The 24,173-nt window shown below is 41.6% G+C and overlaps 1 protein-coding gene across 2 annotated transcripts; it reads left to right on the plus strand.

Annotated features, from left to right (window-relative positions):
• Positions 1-977: 977 nt before the first annotated feature.
• On the plus strand, positions 978-12,667 carry stc1 (stanniocalcin 1). 2 transcript variants are annotated; one of them, XM_061673473.1, is made up of 4 exons: positions 978-1,261; positions 3,164-3,306; positions 4,827-5,038; positions 8,453-12,667. In XM_061673473.1, the coding sequence occupies exons 1-4, from the start codon at positions 1,081-1,083 to the stop codon at positions 8,742-8,744; spliced, it is 828 nt and encodes a 275-aa protein (XP_061529457.1). In that variant the 5' UTR covers positions 978-1,080; the 3' UTR covers positions 8,745-12,667. The 2 variants fall into 2 exon arrangements, with proteins under 2 accessions (XP_061529457.1, XP_061529458.1); XM_061673474.1 differs by having other exon boundaries at positions 3,167-3,306.
• Positions 12,668-24,173: the final 11,506 nt, after the last annotated feature.

Consider the following 24,173-nt stretch of genomic DNA (forward strand, 5'->3'; position numbering starts at 1 on the left):
CAGAACTCAGGGGAAAATTGCATGGGCCTTAAGTTTTGATTGAATTCTTTATTTTGAATGTATGAAAGTGGCCTTGAGGTTGATGCTTCCTCAGCTGAAGTCGTGAGCAGTATCATCATGGTTTAAAGGGAGGGACGGGTGGCTTGGCGAGCTGATGGATGCTCGGGCTGGCGGGTGGACGGGTGGATGACAGACAGATGGGTGATAGATGAATTGGATGGATGGGATTGACAGGTGGGAGGGATGGGTGGTTGAAGATAAGAATGGATGGATGGATCACAGTAAGTTACCATTTCTGTGGTGGCATCAGAATTTAAAAAAAAAAAAAACACACGAAAAGCCAAAGAAAAAAAGAGCTAGACCTGGAACAAAAGTTCTTATGGAGGAGTGGACAGTAAATAGAAGGATGGATGGATGCGTGCATTCATGGATAAATCGAAGTAAGTTCACTTCTATGAGGGTATGAGGGAAACAAATCAAAAAACATTCAAGTAAAAGCAAGGAAAAAAAACTTTGGCCTCACAAATGAAAACTCCATCAGACAGAGCCTAACATCTTGTAGAGGGTCTTAACGCGAGAGCGGAAGCTATATGTTAAGTTCCTGCATAATTGGCAAGTTTCCCGATACCTTTGTCCATCTAGTGCTGGTATGTACGCTTGTAATAAAAACATGAATGCATCATTTCTCCCGAGGGCCGTCGTGATGAATAACACCGAGTGCTTTTTTTTTTTTTTTTTTGTCAATTAGTAGTGGAGCGAGCAGGAGCCGGTCCTTGAACGCAGCCTCGTGATTGGCGCAGGCGTCCAGCTCGTGGCGTTCAGCGCTGCTATATAAACCCGAGCAGGGTGAAGCTCTGACTGAGCATCGGTGCCGTCTGCCTATCATGCCAGTCCAAAGCACAGTGAGGACTAGCGCAGCCTTGTAAAAGAGCAGCCTCACTCCCCGTTGATTTCTTTCCATTTCGCTCTGCTTTTTTTTTTTCTCGCTCTCGCTCTTTTTTTTTTTTTTTTTTTTTTTTTTGGTTTTTATTTATTTTATTTATTATTATTATTTTTTAATTTAAAATTCTTGCAGATTGAATGAATTCCCCTCGGAGCCTCGGCCGTCTCTTCGCGATCACTTGTGACATCTGCGCCGGGAAGACGATGCCTCTGAGGACGGGACTTTTTCTCCTGATGCTGCTCAACGCATCTGCATACGAGCTGGATCACAACGAGTCCTATTCGTCCAGGAGAGCACGCTTCTCGGCCAACAGCCCTTGTAAGTAGCACACACATACACATGCTTGTGCATCTATCTCTATACTGTGCGTGTGGGTGCGTGTGTGCCAGCCGTGCCTCGCTTGCTCACATACACATTTCTTCTCTCATTATGATCATTTAGGCCTGTGCAGCCGTTTTGCAGTGCAAGGAATTGTGCGGGGTTTTTTTTTTGTTTGTTTTTTAAAAAAATATTATTATTTAAAAAAATTTTTTTTTTTTTTTTTTTATACATTTTTTTTTTGGGCCTGGTGTCCTGCCGGCAACAGATGAGCTTGTACCTGCTAGTGCTGCATAGCTCTCCCACTAATATTGTGCATGAGTGAGTGTATTAAACAATATAAAGGTTAACATGAGTTAAATTTTACAGGGAAATAAAAGCAGCCCTTTTCACTAATTAGTGTAACAGGGGTGGACAACCTACAGCCCGTGGGCCATAGTTGGCCCGCGAGAGGTTTCAATCAGGCCCGTCGTGCACTTCTGTACACGCGCAGGTGTCCGTGATGTACAATAATACACATTTGTCTGATTGTTGCAGCAGGTTTGGTTTAGTTAATTTAGTTTTTGTGTTCACAGCAAATAAAGATTATTCTGCTACTTTAGGAGGGATTTAATATCAGGGGCCAAAAAAATTTCCACATCCCCGCTATAAAGTCATCTATCCATTATAAGCTGGAGCCGATCTCAGCTGACTTTGGGCAAAAGGCGGGGCATTCCCTGGACTGGTTGCCAGTCAATTGTAGGGCACAAAGATAACCATTCAGACTTACATTCACACCTAGCCATGTTTTTGGAATGTGGGCACTGGGAGGAAGTAGCTGGTGAAAAATGCAAATGCCACATTGGAAGGCTAGAGATGACATTTGAACCCAGAACCTCAGAACTGTGAGGCAGATATGCTAACCACTTCTCCTCCAATTTCAAGTCATTCAAATGCCAAAAAAACTCACGGCCCAATCCTAAAAAATAAAAAAAATAAAAAAGGATTTGCTATCAGATACAGTGTTTAAGATGTGGTCTTGGGCTTAATAGATGTGCAGTTGAATGCGATTGGCTGGCAACCAGACCAGGGTGTTCCATGTTACTCTCACCAAGTCAAGACTAACTTAAGTTAACTTGGACTCTAAATTGTCCATTGGTACGAATGTGCACGTGAATGATTGTTTGTCTCGATGGGCTGTGCAATTGGCTGGTGACTAGTCCAGGATGTACCTCGCATGTCGTCCAAAGTGAGCTGGGATAGGCTCCATCTCACCCGAGACCGCAATGAGGACAAGCGCTATAGGAAATGGACGGATGAGGATATGGGAACGATGTTCACATTATGACTCTTTCTGAACATCTGGTTGCACGGCCTGAGCGTGGCTGTGCTTTTATGGATGTATACTTACATTATGTCGTGATCCATATTTGCCCGGATTGTGGCATGTGGCGACTCTCTAGTCAGGAATATTGAAGTGGTCTGAGTCCTAAAATGTAGCTCGACAATTACCAGTTGGTGCAAAAATAATTGAAGACAGAAGCTGGTGGCAGGGCAGTATGTGTGTGTATGCGCACGAGTTTATGTGTGTCGCCAGGCACGCCAACAATTCTCAGGAAACTCTTTGGTATTTCTGGTGCCATTGGTCCAAAAGCTCTGCTGAGAAATTTCGGTCCCCGCCAAGGGAAAAGCCGAGCGGCGCCAAAAAGTGTCGGAGCCTCTGGGAGCTGTAAGGTGTCCAATCTCCAGTTTTGCCCCTCGCGGCTGCACGTCCTTTGTGAAGCACCACAGTACGATGGAATGAATATTCTCCTTTGTCGGCCGCATTTTTTGTCGCCCAGAGCCTGGCAACTGTAGCTACTGTTGGCTTGCGCTGCTGATGGATCATCATCATCGTCATCATCATCATCTCTGTGCCCACAGCAGATGTGGCACGCTGTCTCAACAGTGCCCTCCAAGTTGGCTGCGGGGCCTTCGCCTGCCTGGAAAACTCAACTTGTGACACAGATGGCATGCATGACATCTGCAAGTCCTTCCTGTACAGTGCTGCTAAATTTGACACTCAGGTATACGCTTACACTTCCTCCACCGACTCCTCTATCCGCTCTGAAAATATACAGTGCAGCGGTACCGTGACGAAGTTATGAGTTCATTCCGTGACCACACTCGTAACATACAGTAAATTATTCATAACTGAAATAAACGTTACTCACTGAAATGAATGGAAATGCCGTTAATCTGTTGCAGCCCCTGAAGAAAAGATTGTAATATGAAAACATAATCAAAGAGAATGTAAAGAAATAAACTGGATTAAGACACGCACACACATGCACACTGTAGTACCACATTTAACTATTTATCCCAAGTACCACCTCAGAAATACTTGGGTCTTCAAGTATCACTATTGTCCCTTTTAAAAGTATGCAGCGGTGCCTTGAGATACGAGTGACCTGAATTTTTCAGGATATGAGCCATCGGTCGCCCGATTTTTATTTTTTTTTGCTTTGACTTGCGCGCAAAAAATTTAGATGCAATCGGTGTATGGTGGCAGTTATCTCAACTCAACTCACTTCACATCAAGCTACAGTTTGGCAGATGGTGCAAAAGAGGCTTAAAGTAGTTTTTTGCCACTCCAAGTTTTCTGTCAAAGTAAAAATAAAATAAAGAAAATTACACATTTGTTTAAAACAACCATATAGCTTTGCCTTAAGGAAGTCTGATTCGCGTAATGTTAACAAACAATGCAAAATGCCGTAGATGGGCTAATGATTAGCATTATTTTCATGGCGTTATGTCCCTTTCAGCAACAGATAGTTGAAGACAAATGGTGGAGCAACACATAGACCGACAATATAACAATACTCACAGGCATGCATCGAAATAAATGTTTAAAAACAAACTGCTCTAAAAGATGAAATGGATAAAAAGTTAACTACAACTGAACTGTTATTAACAAATCTACTTTATAGGACTATAAAAACAAACTGTGAGAACCACTGCTGTAGTACATTTGTATGTTAATGTGCCTTTAGGTGCCGCGGCCTAGTGAGTGACGTGCAGCTCTGGTGAGGGTCGTCTCTTTTTTTGGCGGTGGTTACATTCCAAAAATGCGCTCGCTTGGCCGTACTACGGCGCTGTGTTACGTGTAACAGCAGCGACCGGTCAGCGTGCTGCAGTTCCGCAATCCGTAGGAACGGAACTCGGTCGGTGCCTCTGTAATCCGAAGCAGATCTTCAGAAGAAACAATACTCGCCGCAACTGTAACACTTTCCAGGGCTTCCTAAGAGCTCCGTCACTTGCACTTTTCACTTTCTTGGGAGCCACACTGAAGGATCATTCATAGCAAAAGAAAACTAAGAAACCTGAAATACATGATGCGCAGAGCAAATGATGTTTACTCTGCGTGAAAGAAAGCACGTGGAAGCCAAGACTTCACAAAGAGAAGCATCGAGGTTCCACCCTAATTGCTCCATTGTTTGTTACAACACTAAGATTGTGGCTTGCAACACAAAACAAAAATTTGACCTAGTGAAAGTCGGGACAGTATTAAGTCATGGTTCCACTGTATATCATTCTTCTTCTCCAGGGTAAAGCATTTGTGAAAGAGAGCCTTAAGTGCATTGCCAATGGCATCACCTCCAAGGTGTTCCCCACCATCCGTCGATGCTCCACATTCCAAAGAATGATAGCCGAAGTCCAGGAGGAGTGCTACAGCAAGCTGGATATCTGCACGATCGCCCGGACCAATCCCGACGCTATCGGCGAGGTGGCCCAGCTGCCGAGTCACTTCCCGAACAGGTGAGGCTTCCGTCGCAACGGGCCAACGAATGTAATAATGCATCGTTCGATTCATTATGAAGTGCCGCATAGACTTTCAACACTGTACAAACTTCACATTTCTATTGTCTTGAAATGGATTTATGCTGCACAGTATGTATACTGTATGTATGTGCTATATGTACAGTACTTAACAAATGTATTAGTCTACCACCTAATGCAAGTTTTATGCTAAAGCTGTCTTAGATGAACATCCAAGTACCAAAATGATACTTTGTTTCTGTAATGGTAAATACACCAGCATGTACATCTTTTTAATGCTAAAACATAACTATTATTGTTTATTCACAACTTTTCAACTGTACTGTTCTGCAAACAAGCGGAATAAATAACAGCATATGAATATTTCCTGATTAAGATAAGGTATGAAATTATAGTTCGTTACTTTGTTCATCTATCTATGCCAGCGACATATACTGAGAGGTAGAACAGGAAAAAAATGATTTTAGTGGTTGAATTCATTTATGACTTAAAATTATGTCACAAATTTGGGTTCCTACTAAACATGGTAAAATGTAGGTACTGTACATACCTACATACGCAATGATATATGCATGTGTATACATGGGGTCATCGGTTTAAAGACAGTTCGAAAAGCTGTAAAAACGCTGTTGTCTATCACAAACCTACGCTAACGTAGTAGTGGTCTTGGCTATAAATGTAAAACAAGCAAATGAGCTTGTACTTACAATGTAAGTTGGAAATCTGCTGTTGTAAACCAAATACTCCCCTGTAGATGAAAGTAACTACGTAGGTGACTGTTTATTTATGCAATTATTACAGTGCTCAATAACTTTATTAACAATCCACCATCATACATGGCTTTAATGCGGACTCTTTCCATTTCAGTGAGCTCTCGACGTTTACCACTCTGAATAAGCATGAGGAATTCAGAAATGAATCAAACAAAACTTTTAACCACTATTTTTTTTCTATTTAGGAATGCGAACAACTCTAATTTGACATCTCAGTCAAGAAATGATCATTTGCTTTATTGTTTATTCCAGTTTTTTTTTTTTTTTTGTAAAACGGTGAATTGGAAAATTCAGGGACAACAATAGCAGTCATATTTTAGCATAAAAATAAAGAGCTTCGACATACTAGTGCATTAATTATTGCATAAACAATGATTTTGGTTATTAGCACTACTACAGTATAAATCTAGGGCAGCTGTGGCATAAATCTTACATTGGGTGGTGGACTAATCACTGTGTGGACGTTGGGATGTAGCAACCTGAATTTTATTTATTGAATTTTTTTTGTGAAGGGTTGTTTTAAGAGCCTCGAAAGGATGTTTTGTGTGGATTATTTTTATTTCCGTTATTAGCGGTGTTGCCACAGTTACCTTCACAAATGAATCTGATGAATGATTACTCCTTTAAAAAGTAACTTAATTTCTTTACTGATAACTTAATTTCAAAAGTGACTAAGTTAGATTACGTTACTTTTATTAGTTAAATTCAGCAGCTGCATAAAGCACATTAAATAGTAATGAAGTTAGATTACATGATGCTTTAGTCGTTATTTTCAGCAGCTCCATAAGACACATTAGGCAGGATACATACAAGTTATCAGAGACAACTTAAAGGTAGACACAGTAACACAATATGATCCCTAGATTCATTCATTCATTTTCCGTACCGCTTCTCCTCACTCGGGTCGCGGGCGTGCTAGAGCCTATCCCAGCTGACTCTGAGCGAGAGGCGGGGTACACCCTGAACCGGTCGCAAGCCAATCGCAGGGCACATATTAAACAAACAACCATTCGCACTCACGATCACACCTACAGGCAACTTGGTCTTCAGTCAACCTACCATGCATGTTTTTGGGATGTGGGAGGAAACCGGAGTACCCGGAGAAAACCCACGCAGGCACGGGGAGAACACGCAAACTCCACACAGGTGAGGCCGGATTTGAACCCGGATCCTCAGAACTGTGAGGCAAATGTGCTAACCGGTCAGGCAAACGTGCCGCCATCATCCCTACATACGGACGTAAATCGTAGCACTCGCTAAGCGAAAGTAGAACCGAACTTGGCACATAACCGGTAGGTATGACACTGACTAAACTTCGCCAACTTACCAATGATACACACACAAAATGGCGCCTAAACTTACTTCTCATGGACACACAGTCCAGTGAAAAGTAGTAGGCCTACTGCATGTGGAACACTGCTATCTCCGTAACTTAAATAACTTTGTCACTCTCAATATCTGAACTTATTGCTCTCCAACTGGCAGTGTTGTTATCCTTTTAAGCATCGGATATCTGAACACAAACTGTGCAGCAACACATTTATACAGATAATATAACAATACTCCTAGCCATATATTCTTTATGCTCTGCAATAATTATATTAAGAGCAAAATGCATTTAAAAACAAAGTACAGAAATAAAAGACAGCTTACTAAAGTTATTAAAAGAATGCACAGGGCATGTAAAAGATTTTAAAATGTTTTAAAACAGCACAATCGTAAGGATGATAAAAAAAACTAATTGTTTCTTAATCTGGATTTTAAAAACCTACGCACTTGGGGCTGGGACTTCACTTCTGTTGGCAGCTTATTCTATTTGTGTGCAGCATAGCAGCTAAATGCTGCTCCACCATGTTTGGTTTGAACTCTGGGCTCCAATATTTGACCTGAGTCTGCAGAATTCAGACCCCTACTGGTTTTATATTCAACTAGCATTTCTTTAATATATTTAGGATTTAAACCAGTCCGCGATTTATAGACCAGTAGCAGAATTTTAAAGTCTGTACAATATTATAGAGCGATTTTTTTTTTTTTTTTTTTTTTTTTTCATTAAAAAACACATTACATTTTTGTTTTTGTTTATTTCCTGCTGGAACGGATGAATGTAATTTCCATTAATTTCAATAGCGAGAGATGATTTCAGATACAAGTGTTTTGGGTTGAGAGTGTGGGCCAGGGACAAATTAAAGTCTTATCTCAAGGCATCGCTGTAGTAACGCCTTAGATTACTCGTCAATGAAAAAAGTGGTCTTAACTGGCATCACTGCTTGTTAGACACCTATAGGACATACAGTATGTGCCCTACTTAGCGCTCTTGTTTGGAAAGTCCTCACCACAAAAGCAGCATAAAGTGCTGTTGTTGGTTCAGCAAATATAAATGTTGTACACCGGCTGCCCCTTTGACCTGGATTTATGTAGCATAACAGATGGCTCACGTTGTATTCACTTGCATGTTTTGGTTGCCATCTGCTCAATGCAGCCGGGAAATGGGGAAATTCGACGGTGTGTCTTGTTAGTCGGAGTGCCTACGAAGGAGAATCAGGATAGGAAGGGTTGACGTTGGGACGAGACACCAGCGCCCCCTCTGCCTCGAGCAGTGAATGTGTTTTTGTGGCCTCAGGTTCTACGGGAGGCTACTGCAGAGCCTGATGGACTGTGACGAGGACACGGTGGAGAGCATCAGGGCCAGCATGGTGTCTCGGATGGGCCCGGAGATGACCATGCTCATACAGCTCCTGCAGAACAAGCCGTGCACGTCCACAACCGTCGCAGCCACCCCGACCGGAGCGGAGGCCCGCGGGAGCTGGCGCTGGTCCGTGGGCCCCCATATGTACAAGATCCAGCCTAATCTGCGAAACAGAGACGCTGCTGGTCATTTTGGCAAAAAACGCTCAGCTAGTGACAGCTCCTAACTTCTTCTTTGCACTCCAAGTCCGAAACGCTCCTCTATTCCCTCGGGGTGAACACATCCATTCCTCCACTTGACTGGAAGTTACACAAATAAGCACCTCCAGGGAATGCCGGACCGCCCCTAGAGTTGATCTGATTGTTGCTATATTGTATATCCTACGTTTAAAGCTTCAGACACCACCACCCCTCTGTCCATCACTCACTCCCACTCCAGCAGCCTTGTTCACGCTTCATCTCCTCAAGATGAGATGAATCCTTAAAAGGTCTTGATGCCAAGCACAAAAAAAAAAAAAAGAAGAAGAAAAACAGCCATAGTGGTTCTTATCTCTAGAGCAGGGGTTCTCAAACTTTTTGGGTCCAGGGGAGAAGATGCCTCCTCATAATCCTAATACCAATTAAACATAGCTACCATGTGTACCCATAGAAATTAAAAGGTTGCTCACTTTATAGGGAAAGTCATAATGTTACAATAAATTCATACTTTTAACAGAGAGAAATTTGTAATGTTATAGGAATCAAGTTGTATTTTTTTCAAGACAAAAATGTTTGTGGTCTTTACAAGAACAACGTATTTTTGTCGGATAAGTCATCGTCTTATGAGAGGAAAGTCGCATTTTTGAATTTGGTCATATGTGAATTTCAAATGTGACAGAAATTTCCAGGAATGGTGTCACAAAAGGTATATTTGAAATCACGAACGGCAAACTACGAGTTTCCCCCTTCAACGTAATCCCCCTGGAGTCTAACGCACTTTCCCCGGGCATCTCTGCCACGCCTTCATGGTGAAGCAGCCACAAGTGGCCCTGCTCCTGGAACGTCTTTGTGGATGTGCTGGTGGATTGTCTGAAGGTGAAAACTCATATTTTGGGGTTTGAAATATATCTTTTCTTCCACCAGTCCTGGAACTTTTCCAACATACCTCGCAGGTATGCACTTTTTAAAAATGATCCCACATAATTTATTGCAAATTATTATAATGAAACCCAAGCTACAGGTCGTGCACCCCAGTTTTAGAACCACTGCTCTAGAGCACAAGCAGAGGGCGCACCAGGGATATCATTTTGGACACATCACTTCAATGCCGCATATTGAAAATACTATTTTCGAGGGCCCCTTGTCAGTCATGGGGCCCTTAGAATCACTTTTCTCCCACTTACGGTGCACCAAAGCACAAGTAAAAGTCATCCATTGACAGATTATTATTGGTTCATCCATTGGGGGTGGGGGGGGGAATCATTAGTTGTATCCAATATTCAAGTGGTGAGACCAGTCAAATTGTGAGCATGAGATGTGAAGGTCACCTTCACGTGTATTTTTTAACAATGCTAACTCTTACATGTACTGTATCCTATAGGTAATCTGAGACAGCCAAAGCTAGCCTTCTACGAAGACAGCGTGGTCACTAAAACCGTTGCGAGGTTACCTTAAACTGACCAAAAAAAAACAAAAACACAACTTCAAAACTGCCCTGAATGCTATTCATTAAATACCAAAATAGTGTATAGATATAGCACATATGATGATGGTTTGTTTTCTGATGACATATGTAGCCATTAGTAGTGATGTGTTGTTCTCAATTATCATAAAGCTCATTAGACCAAATCTGTCCATCATATTATTACCATGCATGTGACTTTTGAGCTCTCCGGCGTCAAAGGCACTATGTTTATGTTGCTAAAGTGAGGGCGAGGTGCTTGCCTCCATGCTGAACGACGTAGGTTCGCTTCCCCCGGGGGTCAAGATTTAGCGTGACTATTTAAAATACACACACACACACACACACACACACACACAAACAAGCCTTCTTGGAATTATATTTATTTTCCTACTATATTATTTAATGTCTTATTTTAATGCACATATTTTAGGTTCAATTCGCTTCAAACAAGCAGTTCAGTTATGGCTTAAATTTGAACTATATATATATATATATATATATATATATATATATAATGACTCTGTGCTGGCCATAGGGGAACAAAGTTGGTCATTCAAGTCAGGTGATGTACTCACATGGGACCACAACTACACGTTGCATTGCAGTGCATGGGGCTAAAGCAAACATCAGCACGGATGGCGTGGGTAACGTCCCTCCATCCATTTTTCATTAAAAAATTGGAAATTGAAGTTGGCAGCGGTGCTGTTGGTAATGGACTTGTTGACACTTCAAGTTGCTATTTTCTGTTTGAACTAATAGCAGTTTGTTGAACCCTTCATATTCTATGAAGACAATCGCCCCAAATAGGAAGCCCCATGCTGGTGTTTATTTGGCTCGTTACCTTATAGACATGAGGAGGCAGTCCTGGAGCCTTTTTTGCACCAGTTTGTGCACATTGCCTCAAAGAAAGTATTTGTGAAGATACATTTCATTTTGGTGGGTTGGGTTCAGCTCTTTTTTTTATTGTTTTTTTTCTCTCCGCCCCCCTACAATTTTATGTAATTAAGGAAGTTTGATGTGCCATTAGCCAATTTAAGAGCTGTATCTAGAATTCTGCCTTTACAAGGCCAAAAATGCTCAGTTTTGATGGACACTGTCATTAATTTAACTATATCGTTGAGGGAAGGGATATTCTTTAATTCATTGATCAAACTACAACCACAATAATAAACATATTGCTCTCTTGACAGCGTGAATCAAAACATTAAATATCAAACATTATTATATTTCTGAAGGCAGTTTTTTTTTCATACAATTGGAACTAAGGCTTGAAAATGAGCAGATTTCCATTGACCAAAACAATTAACAAGCTGAACCCAATCCTGCATGAAGAAGTGACTTCACGTTGACCAGGGAGGAGCACAAACATTACAAGATCTTATTTTTTACTTCGCATGATAATTGTTTTTCAGCATCAAATCCAAGACTATGTTGACAATTCCAAACTATGCAATGATCTCCGACACAAAGGCTCCACAGCGACACAGAAACGAACGCTTTTGTTCATGTGGTGAATAAAAGCAGTCTACGGTGATTGTTCAGCTCAGTTAACGGCGTGTCCTATGAGCATCTAAGAGCTATAGTCACACTGTAGTCCAATGGTATCCTACTATTTTATGTTCATAATGCACTTTTTTTCATTTCTATTTTGACCACTACAAAGGGCATTGAAACATTCATGATATATATATATATATATATATATATATATATATATATATATATATATATATGTGTGTGTGTGCGCGTGTGTGTGTTGTCCATCATGGGTTAATTCCCAAACCCAAACAGCTGCTGCCCACTTATCGGCGACACCCACGTCCGTGTCTTGTCTGTCGTCTTGTTGACTTCCTATGGACATTCCTGTGTGTCAGTTACTTTTAGGGCAAATTGACTGTTTTTCCTCAACAAAGTCCAATGTAACGGTAGTTTTCAGAGAATGTAACTGTTTACTGAATGTCTGCTTGCAGGAGGCCACATCCAGGACAAAACACAAACAAGCACAGACGCACGCACGCAAGCATGCACACACACTCTCACACACACACACACAAAGTGGTCACGGGCCTTCAGTTAGTTTGTGTTGCAGATTCGAGCGAGAGCGTCACGGCGGTGAGCTGTGTAAAAACTGTTTCTCCTGACACGTCATGGTACTCTTTCCTCTCAAGACTTGAAATAGATTGATCGTGATTGATTGTTGTTGTGCTCGAGCAAAAGCGAAAAAAAAAAGCTTCAGTGACTTGTAAAGTTTATTTTGTATTCATGTATATATCTATGAAAATATAGATATATAGATATATATAAGTGACAGTTATTTTAATATTCAAATAGCACACTCGAAGTTATTGAGGACTGAACTGAAGTTCCTGATACAGATGCTATGTAACGCATGATTGACCTTGTGTAAATGACTTGCACTTTAAAATGTACCCACATACATATATACCCATACTGTGTATATGTTTGGGTTTTTCCTCTGTACTGAAAAGTCATGAAAGATACAAATGCATCAATTGTGTGTATTTTGCTGAAATAAAATATTTATCATATCTGGCATATGCGATGAGTTTTTTTTTAGTTCCCATGCATCTGAACAAGATGTCCGTGACTCACTGAAACTAGCCATTTTCTAGGGGTCTGCCGTTTCTCATGCAAGTGCGCAACCATAAACACCACCCCATATACTGTTGCACCAACAACGGGTTTGACTTGCATAACCATGAACAACCCATACCTTGCGCCTAGAGTGGCTTTTATTTGCGAGAGCAGGCCCCAAAAGCAAGTGCCTGTAAAGTCAATAAAAGCATTTTCACTCGTGAAGGCACCACTTCATACACTACACAGAGTGCATCGCCAAACCCAAATACATTGGTGCCTTGAGATACAAGAATCATGACTGAAGAGTTTTTCGAGATACTTTTTTTTTTCTTGAGTTAGGAGTCCAAATTTGAGATACGAGTGAGCTTCAGACCCCCCCTAGATGGTGGCAACAACCTTCACAACATCCAGCCACCATCAGTTCACATTGATTTCCTTGTAGTGGAGGGACAATATTCGTTGGTGGGTCTAATGCACCATTAAGCTGGTTTGACAGCCGCCAATAAACCTTACAGAAGAAGAGTGAGGAAGGACAAAATATTAGGTACAGTCATGTTTTGTGCTTGCATTTACCATGTTTGCAGGATAAGTGGAGAGCAAATTTTATTGATGTGTGTTTTTATATTGCATGACACTGTTGAGAGCAATTTTTCTTTTCAAAAAACGGTAAAAAAAAAAAATAAATGCGGTTTTTGGTTGGACTGGAATGGATCATTTTCATTACCATTCATTTCAATGAGGAACTATGATTTGGGATACGAGTGAACGAACTAAACCCCTATCTCAAGGCACTCCCCTATGCCAACACAAGTAGGGCTTTGCATTACCGTGAGATCCCTGGGAGAAAAACGGCTGCTGGAGAAATGCCAGTGGTACAGCAGTATACTGTATGCTTGAACTGGAGTCGGAGGACAAGGGAGAGTCCTGAACAAGGTGTACAGTCACAAATACGACAGGATGTTACTGAACACTTAGTTATAAATTTTGTCACTTTATGTGACATTTTCACTTTTATGTGGTTCATTTGTATGCTGCCATGCATGTACTGTAGGTTCTGGCTGTGGTGGACCTATCCTTGTGACTGCTACCATGTAGCATTTAGTTATATAGTGTGTGTATGTGCTATCAGAAGCTACTGCTGATAAAGCTGTTAGCCAAGCTAATATGTGCACCCAACAACAATGCACCTCTGCTTAACCTTTGGCATTCACGTGATAGTTTTACTTCCTGTGTGTGTAATGACCAAGTCTCCCAATACAGTGGTGCCATGAGATATGAGGGACTCAACTTACAGTGGCAGTGAACTCAACTCACTTCACAACAAGAAGCAGTTTGGTAGATAGAATTGGTGAGCCATCCTTCAAAAAAGATTATTTAATCTGTTTATTGCCCCTATTTATATGTGACGGTGTTATAAACCTTTAAAAAATGCTTAGTTGAACACAAATGCTGGAGGAACACAAAAATAAAGGCATATATTCTTTATCCGCTGCGAGGAATGAATAATATTACTGCCGAGGAGTTGTTACATCTCCTCTGTTGCTATATATTAAAATAAACATAACCAAAAATTTTGCGGTTTTTTTGGAGGGGAGAAGAGAGGCTGAAACGGATGAATTACATTTCCATTCATTTCAATGGGGAAGAATGATTTGATGATTTTGAGTGACGAGTGTGGTCATTGAATGAATTCGTATCTCAAGGTATCACCATACCTTTGTCTATTGAGTTTCTATATCAGAAAAGTCCAAATGGTAACACTTAGAGTTGCCATTATCTCACAAGACAAGAGTGGGAAAGTTAAACACTATATCACGTTCAAACTGGACTAGTTTCCAGCAACATGAGCTCTCCACTAAAAAAAATGGTGGTGTCTTGCCACAACACACTCCATAAACAAAGATTTTTCCAAGTAGCCACTGAACTATATGATTTTTATACTAAATACAATGAAAAAACAGCAGACGTCAGTCATGCCCACCTTTTAATGATAAACTAATGTTCCCCTGACAGGAACATGAATCCAGGAAATCTCTTCAAAGGGGATTCAAGCTATCACTGCTCTGTATTAAATAGAAACCACTTAGTCAGAAAGTGGAATCTGCCCTTAATGCATAGTCATGAAAAGATATACACAGATGAGATAGAATTAAAGTTAGAACATTATATATATATATATATATATATATATATATATATATATATATATATATATATATATATATATATATTGTATTCAATTCAATTGCGCTATACAAGTTATTGGTCACATTAGGTGTAAGAATTTTTGAAATGATTTATTTTGGTCTAATTTTTTTTTTTTTTGCATACAAATTTCTAACATTTCAACAGGGGTGTGTAGACTTTTTATGAGCACAGTATAAAGGCAAGTTGCTTAAAGTCAAAAACCCAGTCATTGTCCAAATACTGTACTTGTGGACCTAAGTGGAGCTAGACACTGGTTCTTTGAGCACAGTTCCTGCCTTGGAAGAAAACGTGATCACACTGGTTGAAAAAAAAAGCCCCTCAGCTGTGCTTCCGTTTGCTCTTTACAATGTCCTGTAAAAGCCTCCCTTTGTCCTAATTGTGCAGGATGTGCCGCTTGATCACAACCGTCGTGCCAGCTTCAGAGTGAAGAATTTCATACGCGGTGGACAGAAAAAAAGAGTGAGGCAGAATGTCGACACACACACAATGCACTTGATTATAACAGCACAGTCCCCGTGACCTCCAAAATAAAGACAAAATAGCCACGTTCTGTGAGTGTCCACAACAATTGGACTTTTATAGGCATCATAAAAGCAGAATTCAGTCCGAGGCTGCTGTGGGGCTGATGTGCGTTACATTGTGCAGGCGCAGCCGGTGGACTTGCCAGTGAGGCGTTTTCAATAAGTTCTGTGAAATCTATGTATGTACTGAAACTGAAAGTGCATCCAGCACTCTCCGCTTCTTTCTATTAAGCGCAAATTATCCGCGCATGACACGGCTGTGGTTTACCACATCCTCTGAGCGCTCGGTATGTGTGACAAATCCAGCTGGACTCATGAAGGCGGATCAAGGACGCCGAGCACCTCCTGATGGAAATGAACTTTCTTCAACTTGAACATGAGCGAGCTGAAACTGCAAAGTGGCTGTTTGGTGGAAGGGCCCGAGGACAAGAGAGAAGCTGCATGGACACTAATCTCAGTCAGAGGCAGATATAATTTCATGCCTATTTAGAGGAGAGTCCTAGGGGGCTTTCTCATCAGCCCGCTCCCCAACCAGCCTGCCTGCCTCATGGATAGGTGATGCTGGAGTTCTGTACACCAATTCTAGCATCTTCCTTTGTTAAGGAGACATTCACTCATCAATAAAGCATGCCACATGTTTGCCGATATTTAACATCTTAACCATTTTCTTATGTGAACAATCCCGCACATGATGAGGAAAAAAAATGGCACGAATGAGGGGCCAGGGACAAAGTTCAGGATAACCTCTCACACATAACTGAAATACACTCACACGCTCTACTGAATTGTTTATTCAGAGAACATTTCAGTATCCAATAATCATCAGCCTATTTGGGCTTCGCTATCCACAAATTATCCTTCTCACGTTTTTTTTTTTTTTTTTTGTGGAACCTATCCCAAGCTTTTCATTAAAAAAAAAAAAAAAAATCTGACCTTTTCATGGTTTTTGCATTCTTTCTGAAATGACACGAAGCCCGCCTCACAACACCAAGGGTTGTGGCCGAACCCCACTTTGGCTGGACCATCGCAAAAAAATGACAGTTGGCGACTCACACTCGCACAATGAGCGATTTCATCTACGGGCCCAGCTAGCGTGGGGATATATTGACAGGCTTAGCTCGCTCCCATTTACTTGAATGTGTTAGGCGTATGACGTACATGGCTCGCGTTCATTTTGGCGACAATGATTGCAGGCTTCGCTTTTCCATCCACAGGTACATATGAAACTATAAATAAAGTAAGTTAATAAGTTAAGTATTGTCATAAAACAACATATGTAGCCTTTGTATACTGTATTTGTATGGTTTGGTGGTGGCACAGCAGCCATCTTGGTCTCGGTAGCTTAAAATCTAGAAATGTATTTTTAGTGTGTGTGAAAGCTTATGTGCAATTTGATTGGCTGCAATCTGCGATTTTGCGACATTGTGCAACGGCGAATAAAAATTTGAATCGCTGCAAAACCAGTTACCGAGGTATCGACCGCTCGTGAAAACCAGTTGCCAAACTCGGGTCTGGCCACATCGCTTGGTGTGGGGCACTAAGATGCCAAAAGATGGCGCCAAAGCCCTGTTCAATAAGAAAGTACTACCGTGGCACATATGAGGGCCGAGGGGCATAAAAAATATATAATGTCCTCTCTCCGCTGCTCTTCTCTCTCTACACGAACGACTGCACATCAGCGAACCCGACTGTCAAGCTCCTGAAGTTTGCAGATGACACCACTGTCATCGGCCTCATCAAGGACGGTGACGAGTCTGCATATCGACAGGAAGCGGAGCGGCTGGAGCTGTGGTGCGGCCGACACAACCTGGAGCTGAACACGCTCAAGACGGTAGAGATGATCGTGGACTTCAGGAGGCATCCTTCGCCACAGCTGCCCCTCACGTTGTCCAGCTGCCTTGTGTCAACCGTCGAGACCTTCAAGTTCCTGGGAATTACAATCTCTCAGGACCTGAAGTGGGCGACCAACATCAACTCCGTCCTCAAAAAGGCCCAGCAGAGGATGTACTTCCTGCGGCTTCTGAGAAAGCACGGCCTGCCACCGGAGCTGCTGAGACAGTTCTACACAGCGGTCATCGAATCGGTCCTGTGTTCTTCCATCACAGTCTGGTTTGGTGCTGCTACAAAAAAGGACAAACTCCGACTGCAACGGACAATCAAAACTGCTGAAAGGATTGTCGGTACCCCCCTACCCACCATTGAGGACTTGCACGCTGCCAGAACTAAGACAAGGGCGTGCAAAATCCTCTCGGACCGTCTGCACCCCGGTCACCGGCTCTTCCAGCTCCTTCCCTCAGGTAGGCGCTACCGATCAACGAAAACTAGAACTAGCAGACATTCCAACAGCTTCTTCCCTCTTGCGATCAACTTCTTAAACACCTAACCTATAATTCCATTACAACAAGCTGGGAATTTTTTGACTTGAGTTCGTTGTCACATTTCTGTGGGGCCAATTATGTATTACTCGTGCACTCACTGTAGTTGTCTCGCCATGCTGCACTATTTGCATATACTGGCCACTCATGCCAGAGTAGCATCTGCTCCATCTGCACACTGATTGAGGAGTATCTGTAACATTTGCACAACCGACATTGTCCCAGATGATCGCACTACTCGTCACTTTAAACCGCATACACTCCTTGAAGTCTCAGCGCCCTTTGCACAATGGTCATTGCACCGGACTATTGCAATATTAGTCGTTCGAACTGCTCTAAGTGCTAGAGGACTCTGCATCTTTTTGCACAATTGTTTTTGTCAATGACTTTATGCCTCCAAAGTGTTCTGTAAATTGACTGCCTGTTGTACTAGAGCAGCTCCAACTACCGGAGACAAATTCCTTGTGTGTTTTGGACACACTTGGCAAATAAAGATGATTCTGATTCTGATTCTGATTACACAGTCGACTGAAGTGCTTCAAGATGCCACAAGATGGTGCTAATAAGAAAAGCAGCACATGTCAATTCGGAAATTCAATCTGACGCTCTCAATGCGCTCTGAGAGTGCAGTGTTCAGAGAGGCAGAGCGCGCTCCATTTTCTATGAATTTACGAATGAGCGTGTTGGCCATTGGCCCGGATATGTCATTGCGTGTGCCATATTGAATGTGTCAGTTCTGGCTGTAAACATATCCTCCTGCTCTGTCTCCTCAGTCAGAGTGGCGGGAGTGCGCTCCCGCACTTCCAGAGTGTGGCGCTCTAAATAACTGAACGGCCCGCTCCAACAATGCTCTTGAGTTTCCAAAGGTTCCAGAGTGTAGAGAGCCCACTTGGAGTGAATTTCCAAACGTAACCCGTGTTGATTGTCCCCCACGGGATTGGCGTGCCGGCTCGGCATCCCCTTGCGGGTGGAGGGGGCCGGGCCCGCCCTTCCTAGGTGTGCCGGTACAGCAACTCCGTACACCAGTTGACTAACATGCATGTGATATGGTGTTCATTCAATGATAAACTCCAGGGACACGATACAGGCTTGAATCGCTTATGCTGGGACAACTAACAAACAGATTGATATCAACTCACAGGTTCTCACAGCGATTTAGACACTATAAAAGCATTCCACCGCACCACTCATCAGTTGTTGCATGTTCTCACCGGGTGTCCCCCGTCCACAAATAAGAACCCGATTTGACTTTGTAATGTTACTTGTAGTCAAATATTTAGACTGTCTAACCATCGTTCTGCTGTGGTACACACCCCTATTCCCCTTGTCCGTCCTGTCCCTCTGTTTGTCCCCTAATACCCTTTTCTGTCCAGCTGTATTTTCAATAAACATAAGAATAAGCAACAAAAAATAATAATAAAAAATAACATCAAAACCGTTCCAGCACAAAATGAATACAGATACAACATTTTGCATGGCCATGCAGCTGAACAGGACAGTGAAAAAGAAGAAGAAAAAAAAGAGAGGTTATTCTGAATGATGCTCCTGACGGCCAGTGTGTTCTGACCGCTCTCATAGTGTGTGGTGTACATGACATGATCAACATTGCACACCACGCACAACGATGTCTCCACCGACAAACGCTCTCCTCCTCCAACCTTCAGACCGCTTCCTAATTGGCTATCATTCTGTTTCATGTGGTGAGCATGCACATACACACAGTATTTGCGATCATAAACATTGAACAAGTTTAACATTTAAGATCGTTTGCCACGTTTGTTTTCCGAGCAGATCAGGGAGGAAAAATCACTTTTAACACACCCCACACCTCAAGATAATCCCTTGGGATAATCATTTCGAGGCATCCAATAATCTGGCATGCTGACTTTGATCGGTAGGGAGGGAAAAGGCTCAAATTTGTGTGTTTGCTTGTGTGTGTGTGTCTCCAAGGCCGCACTGGTGTCACTTTTAATAGCAGCTGGCATGGTGCATTAAAGACACAGAAACACCTCGTTGCCTGGAAACAGATTTCTGACCCTGCCTGTTCACTTTGCTGCCCGTCGCTTGGAGCGCTGCCCTGTCGTATTGCCACCCTGAGAGTCACAAGCTGAGGAATACATGAATAATGATGACAGGAAAGGATCATTATGCAGATGTGATTCTTACCATCTGCTTGCCGCTCATGAAAATGTGCTCATTTGATTTCATTTGCCCCCCAATGACAAACAAAGCCCGCGACACAACATTAGGTACACACGTGGTGTCTAATTAGATCCACTGCAAGAGATGTGTCAAAAATGATGGCTCTACAAGGACAATATTGCTTACATTTAATGGTCATTTGTTGTCTGTTTTGGTGGTTGTAATTTAAAATGGTCTAGCATGGCTCTGCATTACGTGTACAGTGGGTACAGAAAGTATTCACACCCCCTTAAATTTTTCACTCTTTGTTATTTGCTAAAATCATTTAAGTTCATTTTTTCCCCTCATTAACATACACACAACACCGAATATTGACAGGAAAAAAAACGGAATTGTTGAAATTTCTGATTTCAAAGAAAAGTAAAGACGACAGTGAGTTAATATAGAATGGACTACTAAATACTTTTTGACTGACAAAGGCTACATGTCTAATTTGTTAAGAAACCATTGCGGTTTTAGAGGAATATAACATTAGCTGTCACTTTTCTACCAAGCATGCTGATTATGCTAACAGCCAATCAACGCAGGAACTGATGGCTATGGCTCAGCGGTAAAAATCAAGCTTGCAGGCTCAGCAAAACACCTTTATCTGACAAACTGCCACCCAAGATTCAGTCACACAAGACCCCGAAACAGCGCCACGGGAGCTGCAGATGGAACTGATTGATCTCCGATGTGATATCGTTTTAAAAGAGAAGTTCAACTTTCAAACTGGATGAGTTTTATGCTTCATTAAACACAGACAAATTTCCAAAAATCCAGAAGATGGCACAGAGGATGATGGTGGTGTTTGACTGGACTTACTGTATGTGTGTGAACAGACTTTTAGTGTGATGAACACCAACAAAACATCCTACAGGTCCCAGCTAAGTGATGAACACCTCAGATGCGTTCTGAGAATTGCCACAACAAAACTAACACCAGACTTTGATGCACTGGCAAAAAAAAGGTGATCAACAAAACAACACTGTTCCCATTAAAAGTAAATCTAAATATTAACACTACAATGACTTTTTGTTTGTTTGTTTGTTTATTTTTTATATGTATGTATTTGGTCCTGGCTTGGCCCGCCTGTCAAATTTTAAAAGTCAATGTGGCCCCTGAGCCAAAACATTTGCCCACCCCTGCCCTAAGCACACAGCTAAAATAACAAAGGAGTGGCTTCAGAACAACTCCGTGAGTGTTCTTGAATGGCCCAGCTAGAGCCCTGACTTAAACCCAATTGAGCATCTATGGCGAGACCTGAAAATGACTGTACACCGTTCACCGTCCAACCTGACAGAACAGGAGAGGATCTGCAAGGAGGAATGGCAGATGATCCCCAAATCCAGGTGTGAAAAGCGTGTTGCATCATTCCCAAAAAGACTCATGGCTGTATCAGCTCAAAAGGGTGCTTCTACTAAACACTGAGAAAAGGGTCTGAATACTTATGGCTGTGTGATATTTCAGTTTTTCTTTTTTAATACATTTGCAAAAAAATCCAAAATTCTGTTTTTCTGGTATGGTATGGTATGGTATGGTATGGTATGGTATGGTATGGTATGGTATGGTATGCTGTGGTGTGCTATACTATGCTATGAGCTAAGCTATGAGCTACATTAAAATATGTTACCGTATGGTACGGTACAGGTACGATATGAACATTTGTAAAACATTTATTTTAATTTGGCGGGAAAATGCAAAATGTAATAATGAAAAGGTAAAGTTCAGTTTAAAAACATTATACATAAAAAAATACAATAAGGTTTAAAAAAATCCTCAAAATACATGATTATTTTTGTTATTATTAATAATAAGAAGAATAAGAATAATAAGAATAATATCCAATCATCCAGTTTCTCTACCGCTTCTCCTCACTAGGGTCGCGGGCGTGCCGGAGCCTATCCCAGCTATCTTCGGGCGAGAGCCGGGGTACATCCTGAACTGGTCGCCAGCCAATCGCAGGGCACATATACACAAACAACCATTCGCACTCATATTCACACCTACGGACAATTTAGAGTCTTCAATTAACCAACCATGTGTGTTTTTGGAATGTAGGAGTAAAACGAAGTGCCCGGAGAAAACCCACGCAGGCACGGGGAGAACATGGAAACTCCAGACAGGTGGGGTCGGGGATTGAACCCGTGTCCTCAGAACTGTGAGGCAGATGTTCTAACCAGTCGTCCACTGTTCCACCCATTATTATTATTATTATTATTATTGCAATCAAAATCTTTCTATTGGATTTCATCAGGCAGGTGTACCTAATGTGTACCTCCAAGGCTCACATTGATGACTGATGTGCATCCCATCCAATCAGATATGAAAGCTCTTCTTTGACATAAGCGTCACAGAAGGTTCTGACCACTTCAGCTTTTCTGCTAACTGTCAAGGCATGAGCAATAGATCCACGCACAATTAGACAGGATCGACTGAACAATGCATTGTGATAAAGTGCAGCACAGCACAGCAATGGCCTTCCCCTTCCTCTCTCACTCCATCTTTCCCCCTGTGTGTTTTACATTCATTATGTCCCCTCTCGTTCCCATGGAACTTGTGGCGTATTCATCAGCACTGTGACAAATTAGATGTGCGGTGAAATGGAATAGCGGCGAAAGATTAGACCCACTCCAATCTCGCCAGCAATCACTATTCCCCCTTCATTTCTGTGGGGAAATACCCAAGGACGGCCAGGATAATTAGATCACATTTGACTGCAGAAAGTCTTCGAATGGCAGCCGAAAGACATGGAACTGTCTCTGGATTCGTAGTTTCATATGCTTAGTAAATTGTTCGAAATGTGTATGACGCATAGTTTGCACTGGTGTACAACTACACTGCTTGATTAGCAGTATGAAGCTACATGGGAGGAGTGAGATATTTGGAGCAGCTCTCAATATGATGCAGTGTTTCATTTATTGCAGTGTCGATCAAAAGTTAACATTGTTACAGTATGTTTGTAAAGGCAACATTTTTAATTCAGCTAATATAAAAAGTCTATACACCGCCGTTTAAATACCAGAAAAAAATGAGAACTGAAAATGGGACGTTGCCTTTCCGGGTGTTTCGTCTTTTGTAATTTGTTTTGTCTTTTGTAAAAGCGTTTCTGCTTTTTTTTAATGTGTTTTCTGAAATGTAAAATTGGTTCACAATTTGTTATATCGTTTTGCACTTCCAGGCCATTGTACCTATATTTAAACGGAGGGCTAATGTAATAGGAATAAAACGTGTCTAACTTTTGATGAACACTCAGGGCTACTATTTTATTTTAATGTTGGTCATAATGGTGATATTTGGAGAGCTAAGTATTTTTTGAGTGGTTCTTGGTGTAAAAGATGGTCAATGTATAATCTATGCTGTTAAAGATTTTTTTTACATTCCTCCCAATCCACCCACTGTCAGTTTATCTCAGGGATTTGAAAGGAGCATTGGAAGTAAATCTATGTATTGTTGTTGTTTATGAGACTCCATGACCTGTTTATGGCCATGCACAGTTTTTATTTTCTTTTTCCAAGTATGTGGGTACATGTGTTTGATAACGTTATTTGATGTGAATTTAAAAAAAAAAAACATTCAACTTAGTGTGACATTGTACAAAAAGTGTACTGTCATGCCACTTTTATCAATGACATTGTTTCACATCGTTTTTATTGCTTTGCTGTTCGCTGCATTAATGGAACACACCTGGTGTGACAGAGACATCTAGTGGAAGAAAGTAGATTGCACCCATTCAAGCATGTGTACTGAACAGAACTATAGGACCAACATTATGAATGTCAATAGAGCTTTCATACAATTTAAACATTACACGTGGAATGCTTCAATGTTATACCTCTAAATTTGAATTTAGTGTCACAATATTACAAAACATTTATCCAATTCTCTCCATCTACCATTGGTCTCGTCATCATCATCATCATACACTACGTGGACAAAAGTATTGGCACATTTGGTCATCTTGTACGCAGAAATTGGGAATGCAAGAAAATATGCTGCTTGTAAAAAGGTTTTTTCCACGCCCAACTTACTCAAGCACACCTTTGTGAAATTTGCTTCAGAGTTGTGCGTCAAACAGAAAGGGCCCCTCCCCACCTGCTGTCACAAAAT

This window comes from Phycodurus eques, chromosome 3, assembly GCF_024500275.1.
Source record: "Phycodurus eques isolate BA_2022a chromosome 3, UOR_Pequ_1.1, whole genome shotgun sequence".
Classification (NCBI taxonomy): domain Eukaryota; kingdom Metazoa; phylum Chordata; class Actinopteri; order Syngnathiformes; family Syngnathidae; genus Phycodurus; species Phycodurus eques.

Bases quoted from the DNA above. Each gene is read 5' to 3' on its own strand.
- stc1 (XM_061673473.1), top strand. From the start codon at position 1,081: ATGAATTCCCCTCGGAGCCTCGGCCGTCTCTTCGCGATCACTTGTGAC. The intron at 1,262-3,163 runs GTAAGTAGCACA...CTGTGCCCACAG, and splicing joins CTTCTCGGCCAACAGCCCTT to CAGATGTGGCACGCTGTCTC. The intron at 5,039-8,452 runs GTGAGGCTTCCG...TTGTGGCCTCAG, and splicing joins CCGAGTCACTTCCCGAACAG to GTTCTACGGGAGGCTACTGC.